Source organism: Anneissia japonica, unplaced genomic scaffold (assembly GCF_011630105.1).
Source record: "Anneissia japonica isolate Jap-2015-1 unplaced genomic scaffold, ASM1163010v1 scaffold4536_len1192065_cov207, whole genome shotgun sequence".
NCBI classification, from domain to species: Eukaryota; Metazoa; Echinodermata; class Crinoidea; order Comatulida; family Comatulidae; genus Anneissia; species Anneissia japonica.
The window spans coordinates 634,273-647,251 of NW_022703183.1; the positions used below are offsets into that span (position 1 = coordinate 634,273).

Genomic DNA, 12,979 nt, shown 5'->3' on the forward strand with positions numbered 1-12,979 from the left:
TCTGAGTAGACGAGAATAAATTTACCCAAATACGTTTTATTAATATTTTGCCGTTTCTTATAATTTATATTTTATATTATGTATATTGAATTTTATGTTCTCCTGAGAAATAATAAAATGATTGATTAATAAAATAATGAATTAATTGATTAATAAAAGATGCAACATTAAAAAAGTAACATGGCTTATAGCCTAGTAGTATCCCCAGTCCTCCCATGAACAACAGGCCTATTTTTTTGTGCTGCGATTAGAAGGAGCATATTAATAAGTTTAGCATACAGTTTGTAGTGCATTATTCTTTTTACTGATTTTCAGTACTTAATAACAAATATAATATGACTAAACTAATTTATTTATTTTATTTTCAGATACACAAAAGCCTTTTACCTGTTAGTGGAGGTTTCTATCTCTGTTGGTTGGGGATTGAATGAAACAAATAAAATAACGAAATTCCAATTAAAACAGACTTTGAAGACATTCGATACCTCTCTATCTCTGGGTGTTATTTAGGAGTTAATACAATTTATTTACTGTTGGTTTTGAACTACTCCAGATTGTGTTTAATGTTGATAAAAAAAAATCTACATTCTATAAATGTATTTACTATCTATCTCCATTTGATTCATACTGACAACCACTACACTAAGCTACACCTCCCCTCCCTACGGAGCTCTTGGGTAGAAAACATCCCACGATTACTGATGACACGCAAGGATGTTTTCAGAACCTGTTCCTTCCTTGTTAGACTTCAGAATTTATACGGGCAAGAACACCAATTAAAAGTTGTACGACGACATGTGGCGAGAGCGCAAAACTGGTCTATGTCGGAAATCATTCGCAGACACTCCATAGAGATAGATTTTGAGATCTTTATGCGGATATGCGTGGAAACTATTAATTATGTGTTTGCAATTCAACATAAGAATATTGATAAATTCTGTAATTTGAAATATCATTGGATAGTCGTCATAACAGTTGATATATAGAGAATATTTAAACACACAGATGCTTGAACAAGGTTTTCTGTATACTTCCTAATACGATAAAAAAAAACTGAGTACAATATTTTATAATTAATATGAGTAATGATTCATACAGGTGAAATGAAAGTAAAGTAATTTAATTGGTTCTAAGGAACTAGAGAAAAACTGTGTGCGGCCCATTCATGATTGACCCAAAAGTCTGGATATCTAGGATTGTCTTTTTATTTCATTATTGAATTTTTACTACAAATACATTGACAGTTTGAGTGACTTTGATACTTTCTGATATTTTTTTTTTATCATTTTACCAAATAAAATGCATGGCATGGCAAGAATCAGAGTTGGCAATGAACCCTAATATTAGGCCTTCCAGCCAACTCACCAGGCCTGATTTTGAAAATCACAGCACGTGGTAACACAATTTTTTTGGCCTTAACACCAACTTTTTAATACCTATAATTTTTTTAAACATAAATGCTCTACTTTTATTAACTCCCGCTTACAATTTAAGTATGTTGAAACAGAAAGTTCATTAATTCACAATATTTAGGTATCTAATCATATTCACTACATATATTGAAAAAAATATTATATCTATCTATATATATTCTGGTGAGTACACTGCCTCTCTGAAGTGAGGATCATCAAGTTACAAAAAAAAAAACCAAAATAATATGTAACAAAAAGCTGTGGTGGTTCTATTGCCCTATTGAAAACTGTGACACTAAATGTTGAGATGGCAGTAGTAGTGAGTTCCAGAGACAATGCAGATGCAGTAGAGTCCCATTAGGGACACCCTTGGGACCAAAAAAAGTGTCCCCTGACTAGGGATTGGCCATAGTGTTAAAAGATATACTTTCCTTTATTCCATGCACAAAAAGTATCTCAAAGGAGATGGTTTTGCTGTATAAAACAAAAAAACAAAAACACACAGACAAAAAAAAAACAAAAAAAAAAACAGGGTTTGGATCTATGATTCCATAGTTAGTAATATATTTTTATTGCATTAATTTCTTATCATACTTTACTACATACAGCTATGTACACTGAAAGATGAGTGTTGCAAATTTGTACAAAATTGTTGTAGTTGATAAGAAAATACATAAGAGAATTATGGAACAGAAATCCTGTGTGATTAAAGAGGAAAGATATAAATTACATATAAATTACAAATATTAAATATTAAATGCTATAGACCAAAAAAACATATTGATGATCATGATGAAATAGCATAATCTTTTGTTTTTAGTTTATGGTTTATGTAATATAAGAACATTTTAATTAGCAGATGATTTAAGTAGCGTAATTTATTTATTTTTTTTTTTTTCTTGTTCTGCGCATATAGAGACCATGTACTTTGCCCTATATGTCTCCAACAATTACCATTACTGTTATTTATATAACACTTTTCTTTTCAGATAAGAAGCATTTCTGCCAGTGTCCCTGATCATTGGGTCCAAATGCTTAAGTGTTGCTGTTGTAATCAGCGCAGAAGCTGGCAACCCCATCAGTGTAAACAATTTATCTCAAGGACACAGACAAATGCAGAGCGAGGAATTGAAACCCTGAACTCCATTTTGGGAAACCTAAGCATTTTCGCTGCGCCAAATTTCTACTACATAATATTATATTATATATAAAAATTATCTTGTAAATGTTTCAAATCTATCATTAACTCATTTCCAAGATCAAATGGAGATAGTAATATTAAATGAAGAAGATAGAGGAATTGAATGCAGTCACATTGTTTCAAAAACTCAGTAATATCATCCTGTTGAAAATGTAACATCCTGATCTCTTTATCTTGTGATTGGCTCTATCTTTATCTACATGGACCAGATCATCAATTTAAAGCTCTGTCCACACCTTCAAATTTTCTTTGACAAAAACTGCAGTATGCCCATATATAGTCATGTGCCTGTATATGGTCATAATGTGATGTTATCATGACCATATTTAGGCATGTCACATGTTTTGTTAGTCTAGATAGGACTTTATAGACCAGAAGTTCAATTTAAGACTTTCGGGAAGCAAAAATAAAAATTAAAAGAATTATAGATCTTGCTTTGTTTAGATACAAAAAAAGATGTAATTACTTTAAATATGAAAAGCAAAAATATACAGTTAATTGTTAGAAAATGCTGACTTTTGGGTAACAGTTAAATAATCCCATAAAATCAGAAAATCCAGATATAAGAAATATCTGCTTAGGTCAAGGAAAAATGTTTAATTGGAAACCATTCTTCAAAATAATCTGCTTGTAAAAAGTGTACCTTATTTATAGTGACCTTATTTGGTATTTTTGTTGTTGATTCTATTTACAGTATAATATACAAATAGTTATATAGAAATTCAAACAAGCTATCCAAACAAGCTATCTACAAGTAAACCCAAAACTAAACTAAAAAAATATTATTGTAATGAAATGAAACATTAATCATTCAATAAATGAATGAATTAATTAATCAATTGCTGATATTTCTATTACACCATATTCTACAAAGTTCTGCTCAAAGAGCAAAAAAATTAATTATCAAAATTTAAAAAAATGTAAAAAATAAACAACTATGCTATTACGTGACTTGGAGAAAGCATAAGAAAGAGTATACTGTACTAATAAGCCTCTTTTCTTCTGGTTAAATTGCTCTATAGTTTACTTGATAGTAGAACAGATTACCCTATTCCAACAATCATATGGAAAATTAACTGTTTCTATTAGTAACATGGGTTATTTAAATACCATTAGGATGTGCATTGAGTTTAAGTAAATATGAAAGTCACTCCAAAAATATTCCTGATGATGCTTAAATAAAATGGCCTTGTCAATTTTTGGAGTGACATTCAAATATATATACAGTATATAATTAATGCTTATTAGTCAATAATTTATTAATATGTTGAATTATTATAAATTGAATAACTACTACAGTGTGTCTACATTTAGTAACATGAATGATAGAAATTAAGAGCAATACTCACATTCGAGCTGATTTGCACATCATTTCACACCAACGTTCTCTCTCATTTTCTGTTTCAGTAGCTAAAAATATATCGCCCTTAAAATGAAATTAAAAAATAAGTGCTGCGTTAGTTATAAATTTTGTTCAGGCTTTATATTCAAAAGATGCAATCTCCAAGAATATAGAGATACATGCCATATATAAGACACCAGTGGCAGCATCAGCAGGGAGTCCAAGGACCCAGGACCCCCAGCATCAACAGGGAGTCCAAGGACCCAGGACCACCAGCATCAGCAGTGAGTCCAAGACCCAGGACCCCAGCATCAGCAGGGAGGCCAAGGACCCAGGACCCCCTAGGTGCAGGCACCTTGGACCCCCTGACAGGAAAGAAGCTATTAATTTTATTGGGAACACTGCTCTGGAAAAGCATTTTTACAGCCTGAGAGTGCCATTTCCAGCATATAGGGATCATTATTCTTAAAACCTGCCCCTACCATGGTGAGGGCTAAGAGAGATTTGGGGACGTTTCGGAGACCATGAATTGTTCGTCACAGAATCAGTGATGGCCACTGTCAGATACTCAAATTGCATATGCTGCATACTTTTTTTTACTTACGTTTAGTTCATCATTTTCGATGCGAAAAGCCCAGCTTTTACAGGAATCATCATAACTGACAACATTGCAGCCTCCCAGAGGAATAACACCCTGGAGGAAAAAAAAAAATTGCTGGGTATTTAGTATTTATTATAATGATTTTTATTAATTACATCTACTGTTACTTTTTTTGTATTTAACTGAACCACTTTAGAAATCAGTATATCGTATTAAAAGTGTATTTTAGAATAAAGAACGAATAAATAAACAAATATTGCCTACAAAGCTCTTTCCTCGGTGATGCCCATGAATAGAATTCTGGTTTTGTTCAAATTTATTCACGTTTTAAAAACACAGTACTGCATTAGACCTTTAATCATTGCAGATTCTGGTTTATTTATAGATTTCAATCCTCATTGAATACAAAAACAGAATAAATTCTAATTGTCCTTTTTTTTCAAAGAATGGTAATTAGTGCATTTAAAATACATGTACTGGTATCTCTAAACTTCATAAAATTTAACCTGAGTGATTGACATTCAGTGAAACAAGAAGTGTAATCAACCATGAAGCTACTTAAAGTCTGAAATAGGGACCTATGGCGGAAGTAATGAATAATACCTGTATGCAAATTAGCATTAGAATTATTATCTTTTGAATGTCAAGGCTACTGGTTAATAATGATAATGTAGTCTCTATGGTAAAATCTGAAAAAAACTCTCAAAAACTCAATTATTTTATATAAATATATTAATAAACATTTATTATTAGTAACATTAATGCTATCGCTATATAAATGCTTTTTAATAATAATAAGTACATACTTTGTATTATTTAATTTCTAACTTTTAACAAAATTGTTCTCAATTACAGATCTTCCTCCAAGTAAAGACCATTTGTGGGACCAGTATTTCCATGGTCTTTAGCAGCTTTGGTTTGTAATTATAAAAATAAGATACAAGACATTAGGACCACATAAATATGGTCTTTACCTATAATTGGAGGGTTACTTAATTAGAGAGAGACCTTTGATGCAAAAACTATACTCTGTATTTTTGCATAAACCCTTTAAAATTTGGTTGGTAATATCATCAGTCCATGGTAATATCAATTAAATCAGTGAACCTGAAAAGATAGTTTTTATGATCTTTATCTCACTGAACTTACAACTTTATACATTTAAGCAATTCAGTGTATAGGATCTAAATATGTTTAGGACACTTGCATTGTTTGAACAAACTTTATTTCATATCCCATTAATTTACTGTACTATACAAAGTAACAAACACAAATCTTTAAAATGAATGATAGTATGATTAAATAACTTTTGTATTTGAAAATAGTTTACAATTGACTAACTCACAGGAGAAAGTCACTCGGAAGCAATGGCAATTGTGGCCAAAATACAAGTACAAATGTACATACTTAAAATAGCATCTTAAGTATTTCCTGTTGGCAGAATGACAGAAATTAAAATTGGCAGTCACATACTGTACCTGTACTGTATATTATATATAGCGTACAGTATTTCTTTGTTCACCAAATATTATAAGTTCCTTGAGTATAAAGTGGGCTCATAATCAGTTGTCAAGTTTTTTGGATTGTTTATTGTCAACTAATACATTTTAGGAATATTCAATAATATGATTGTTTACATTATAAGTTATTAGTTTTAAATTTAAAAAAATTAGAATGTTATGTAGTTAGATTTATATAGGGCTTTCTACCGAAATGGTCTCAAAGCGCTGGAGGTGTGGCCTAGCTCTTAGTAACTTGCTTCTCCCAGGGGTTTTTTCGTGTCTAGGCTACCCAGTAAATCAGTACCAGTTATTGTACTCTCGTCCACAACAGGGGCTGAATGGACCAGTACACACTTAATAGGAAAATATTTTACTTACTAATTAAGATGCCACTCAAATACTAGTATCCATTAATATTTTTGACACTATATTCTGGTAAAGGACTTCCACAACTTGGTAAATTTGGAAAAACTGTAATTGTTCAATCTGCGTCCAATTGGAAATTGATAAAACATATTCATATTAGCTAATAACAATATTGATTTATTAGAGTAAAATTTTCAAAAATGTTGGTTTCTCTATTGTTCTAAATAATAAAAGAAAGTGATTGACTTCTGTTTCAGTTTATGAAACTTTTGCATTAACATTTAGTGCTAGTTAATTCTTAAATTTCTCACATTTTACTATTTTTTCTTTTACTACTTTTTTCAATGCTAAAACGTCTCCAATATCTTTTTAATCAAAACATGTTTCCTTCAGTTTATTAGTCAGTATGACTTATATATCAACCATTTTGTTTCAATTATACCTTAAACTATACAATTTTAGTAGAAGGTAAAAACAAACATATAGGAAATGCAATCGGGAAATAATACATTTGTGTTCTTTTATGACTAAGAGATTTTTTTTAGCACACCAGCTGAGAAAACTTCAGATACTTGGAGGATACCAGCTTACGGTACTGATAGTCAAATAGAGATATTTCAGCAATGAATAATTAGATATCCTGTAGTATCTGTAGCAATTCTGACCAACATTTACATCTAAATCCTACAGTCAACTGTTAGGATATTTTTAGCACTATCAAAATACAGAGATGATGGTTTAATACGGCGTTTAAATTTTTCATATATTTTTTGTGTTTGTGTTAGTTTATTGTTTCAGGGGCCACAATGGAAGTAAGTCAGCCTTTTGGCCACATTATTGAGTTTTATTATCCCAGAATTCTGTGAATGATATTGTATGTTTGTATTGGTGTGATTGTTTTTGAATTTAAAATTAAAAAAAAAAAAAGAAGAAGAATATATACCCAATGATACTGTAAGACAATATAAGTCAGGTTTAAATCAACAATATGGAGATTTCTCAAACTTCTGAAAACGATAACGAATACTAATACGTCATCTTCATTATCGTCATTCGTGCCTAGAGCATTTTTAGGAATACATAGAGATGAATATGATCATTGATTCATTTATAAGTCATGGATTGCCTATTTTGTGACAGATGCTACTGTTTTCAATTCAATTTAATTCAATTCAAAATTTGGTAAGCTTGCGAAAACGGCCAAATGAGACGACACTCAATGATCAGGAACTACAGTCAAAACTTCTGAATGAAATAGTGGAGTAAAAAATATCGCAAACAACTACAGTACAGTATTCTGGAGTATCTTGAGTATTGATGTTAACCACACCAAGGATATCCCACTAAGTCCGAAGACTTGTTTCTAGTGGGGTCCTTCCGGTGGTGAATAGGGCAGTACACCAGAAGACAATCCCCATTCCGAAGTGTGTACTGCGTTCTTTAACATGCACTTAGGCCATAATGCAAATGGAACCAATGGCTTAAATAGCTCTATGCAAAAGACAGTGCACTATCATAACTTGTCATATCAGCTTTTTAGCTGAAATACAAGGAAAGCAGCGGAGCTGAATTTAACTCTGGATAAAAGGATCTCCATGGGTCAGCGCAGACACAGTAGGTACCACTAGTATAGCCGACTGGGCTATGCTGCTCTATTCTGTTGGTAAATGTTTATTTAATACATGTTTGAAGATTTCTAGCTGACTCACAGTCTAACACCAGTCACTGCATGAGTGCAATCAAGCATACTCGGAGGTAAAGAATGAATGATAATAAACTGAATTAATTTGTTATTCAACTGATTTTAAGAAAACATTATGGTCTGTACAAAGAATTGCAGTTATTTGTACTTCATCTTCATGCCAACTAGGCTTTTAATATGTAAATGTACTATAATTTGGTTACCATGAAATTATTGTTTGTTTGCTTGATTCATTGTAATTGTTTTTGTTTTAATAGATTTTTATATTAATTGTAGAGTATTAATTGATTTATCGATCAATAAATCAATCATTGATCGATCAACTGAATGATCAATAATAATTGATCAACCTATTAATGATCAGTCAATTAAAAGTTAATAAATCTAAAAAAAGGAAAGTATTATTAAACTGTATTTATTGTGCAACATGCAATAATAAAATGGAAAGATTAATCTCAGATAAGATAATATAATACATACTCCAAGTACGTATTATACTATCTTACCTGAGATAGTATAATAGATACTCCAAGTATCGAAATGAACGCCATCGTGTCAGGATTCAATATTTCGACATTATGTCATCCGATGACATAATTAACACTCTGACTTAATTTTAATATGTTCAATTTTATTGTAAAAACACTATGATTACTATTTTGATTCTACATTTTACCAATAAGGCATTGTAACTACTGTAAAATTAGGGCAGGGCCGGCTACATTTAAAAAGGTCTTGCGATTACTTTACAATCTGCTAGCCTGACAATTGGTAAATTAGACAAGCACAAGTTCCTGACAGATATGAGACACAATTTTCAATTGACGTTTATGAGAGTTCAAAGGTCAGTGAGGCATAACTTACCTTAGGATGCATGTTAAAGTATCGTCTTTTCTCAAATTCACGTTTTTCATTTTCCGGATAATAGAGCAGAAAGCCTTCTTTGATGATGAAAAATCTAAATTAAATATAAAGAGATTACAAGATTGAAATGATTTCTATTTTATTAATTTATTTATTGATATTTTTTTTTTAAGTTTATCTTTGGTTCAAATAACAAGAATTTTTGTGTTACCATGTATACAGTATTCAAGAAAACTCCCTCTAAAACTATTATCTAAAAATATGAAAAATAGGTCTATAGAATAAATGGTATCCTAGTTTACAACTGTAAAGTCCACAGAAAAATATAAGCATTCATCCATAGCTTATAGTAACTGTTTGTGAACTTGTATTTTATATAATGTTGTTGTCTATATTTATATCGTAAGTAAGCAAAGCTATAGTATATTTAAATTGGTGGCATTTTTATTTATTTTTTTAAATTTATTTATTCAGGTATAAAAAGGCTCAAAATACAATTCAAGATTGAAATGAAGAGCTTACATAAAATCAGTGAAGAAAAATACAGAAATATAAAATCAGCAATTAACATTTGAGAAAAATTCCAAATTACAAAAAAATTTAATTATTTATTATTTACAATTAATATTAAAATTTCAATCAGCATAAATTGATTAATTAAATCAATTAATTAGAATTTTAAGCTATTAATATATACAAATTTCATTAAAAACAGTTAACAGTCATAGCCCTATTCGAACAATTACATTACACATTAAAAAAATCAATAAACAAAATAAAACCAGTTCAATTCAGGTTTCAGAGGTCAAATTGCTGTCAAGAATATGAATTGGCTGCTTCGCAGCAAATATGAAAAATAGGTCTATAGAATAAATGGTATCCTAGTTTACAACTGTAAAGTCCACAGAAAAATATAAGCATTCATCCATAGCTTACAGTAACTGTTTGTGAACTTGTATTTTATATAATGTTGTTGTCTATATTTATATCGTAAGTAAGCAAAGCTATAGTATATTTAAATTGGTGGCATTTTTATTTATTTTTTTAAATTTATTTATTCAGGTATAAAAAGGCTCAAAATACAATTCAAGATTGAAATGAAGAGCTTACATAAAATCAGTGAAGAAAAATACAGAAATATAAAATCAGCAATTAACATTTGAGAAAAATTCCAAATTACAAAAAAATTTAATTATTTATTATTTACAATTAATATTAAAATTTCAATCAGCATAAATTGATTAATTAAATCAATTAATTAGAATTTTAAGTTATTAATATATACAAATTTCATTAAAAACAGTTAACAGTCATAGCCCTATTCGAACAATTACATTACACAATAAAAAATCAATAAACAAAACAAAACCAGTTCAATTCAGGAAGTACATTGCCAATTATCCAAATTAATCTTTGTTTAACAGTCGAATAATAGTTGACTTGGCAAATTTTTTTGTTTGACAGCGTGGTACAAAATACCGATTTTGTACCACGCTATTTAATTATGTGGGTACGCTGCACCATAATGATTAATTCACATGTTTGGTGCCTGTTTCAATTCGAAAGCTGCCCCCTTGTGTTTCAGCTGGCTTAAATGCAAGTTACAATCAGTCTTTCGGAAGATTACTATATGGGCAATGTGCAGTGGCCAATAAGGGCCCTGGGGCAACACCTCACATTGGCCCCCCCTTCACTTGGGACCCCCACTTGGCCGCTCCCCAAATCATAGTCTCCTCCTAAGAGTTTGTTCTGACAACAAATGTTTTCATCCTGGCTTGGGCTCGGGCCCTATGGAGATTTTGTTCTTACCAAGAAAATTGTTCATCTTGGTCGGGGCCTCCCAGTAGACCCGGGCCCCGGGGCAGTGACCCCCCCCCTCTCGACGCCACTGGCAATGTGAACGTAGAAACTCTTAAGAAAAGAGCAGGAAATTGTCTCCTGGTGTACTACTTAATTTACCACTTTGACTCCATGGAAGCAAGTCTCTTTTATAGGTTTCTTAATGTATTTCACACTCCACTCCAACAATTAAAACAAATGGCATACTATTTCCATTTAAGTTATGATTCAAAGTACATTACAAACGCGTCATCCGCGCGGTGGAAAGACTTAATGTTTATTTTACGAACCCATTAGTACCAAGGGATATTCGTAAAAAACTGACAAATTTGTGTAGATCAGGTGTCATTTTCCACTACCTAGCCTAGCTTTCCTCTGCCATTAATATACAGTATAGGCTGACGGCGACCAGGTCTATTATAGTACCCTAGTAGTAGTACGAACCAACAGACAGTGCAGTAGCGTGGTCTACTAGGCCCTAGCTAAATTTACCTTCGATAAAAACCAAATTATTTTAATCACTAGCTTTCTACCATTTAACAAAATATTGTTTTAATTCATAATAAAACGTCTGTATACTTTATGGACCTTTCTCTGCACTTCGCGAAAATCAAGCTTCACAGTGTTAAATAAGTTGCTGACCACAACACACTTTTTTATTTTACATGTGCGCTTATTTCAACAACTGGCGTTGGTGGTAGTTCGTTGAAACTGAATTATAGTGATTATTATAGCGGAAATGGAAAAGATTGAACTGTCAATAAATAAATACAACAAACCTCATTTTATTATTAAGAAAAATATACATTATCACTTTGAAAAACGTAGGCAATCGGACTTTTCTGACGTTATTACTTGGTCAATGATGCAAAGGGCAAAAGTCACTTGTAAAATCGACTATTCATACTGGTTTTTTACACATAATATTACAAATAATTTCTGAAAACCAGACTGAAGAGACTACTTTGCTGCTGTTGTTAGCATTGTTGGAGTACGTTGTTTCCAGCCAGAGGATGATGATAACGGTGGTACAACAACACTGCCTTAGCCCTGGCCTTAGATGCCTACATTACATAATCGTATCCTTGTAATCCAAGTGGACTTTACCGTTAGGCAGGTTAATTTACCGTCAATCTAGTGAAGTTAAGTCGCCAATGATAGGCGACCCAAGCCTTTATCTAGACATAATTGGCTGGTTCTAGGTAAGTGGATGTATCTAGATATAAGTTCGACGTGAACCAGATTGTCATGCTTTTCTGAGAAAAGGACAAGAAGTCTTTTTTTTTTTGGTTGTTTGCTTTTTTTAAACTAATCATTCGAGCAGAGAACACTGGCATTTATACATAACCCTGGGAAGAGGCAGACAATTGATGATTGCCTTGGACACAACCATTGACCAGTGTCATACTGTACTTGACCTCAAATCCTTGAATAAAAATGTATGAAAGCTTTATTCCCTTCAATTCTATTAAGTTCCTGAACGAGAAGCAGGTAGTAATTGATAAGAATAGACTTAGATCAATGGAAAAAAACAGACCTCAGTTTGTTGGTTTTAATTAGCGCTTTTAAGTAAGAGATAAAAAAAATAATTATACAACATTTGCTTTCAGATAATAATAATTTGTGCATTCTAACTTTAGGTTATTTGCATAGGTCCTTGATACACTTCAATATTAAATACACAGTAGTGAGTATATTATTATTATATCCCAGCAAGTAGTAGAGTGTAGCAGGAAATCAGATATTTTGCCATAAAAACATATTCATGAGGTACTATTATTATTAACTACTATTATTAACAATAGGCTTTGCAGGTTTTTTGTTTACTGTAATTTGTTTATTCATACTAATAATAAAAAATATGTTCTGCAAAAAGTTTTTATTAAAATCATTTAGCAATTATTTAGTAACAATAATTATTTTTAAGCTATTTCACACAGCCCCAAGACAGTGGCAGGGCCAGCTGTTTTCGGGGAAATACTTCATCGGAAAATGCATGGTGCATGGTCCCACATCGCCCGAACTCCACAACGATCCCAAGTTATTAGGGAACTTTCAAATTTTAGTAAAACAAAGAACATTCTCCTGTGGCCCATATTATTTCCACATTTCAAGGGTTTATGTTAAAACCACAGTATTGATTTGGCATC

General features: G+C 31.5%; 1 protein-coding gene across 1 annotated transcript in view; it reads right to left on the bottom strand.

Moving 5' to 3' along the window:
- LOC117104340 (pleckstrin homology domain-containing family D member 1-like) overlaps nt 1-12,979 on the bottom strand; it is a 30,385-nt gene that overhangs the window by 16,896 nt on the left and 510 nt on the right. Inside the window, exons 2-4 of the mRNA XM_033245160.1 lie at nt 8,991-9,084; nt 4,560-4,649; nt 3,963-4,039 (exon numbers count right to left, since the gene is read on the bottom strand). Coding sequence (XP_033101051.1) covers nt 3,963-4,039; nt 4,560-4,649; nt 8,991-9,084 — 261 coding nt within the window. The remainder of the gene's footprint in view (nt 1-3,962; nt 4,040-4,559; nt 4,650-8,990; nt 9,085-12,979) is intronic.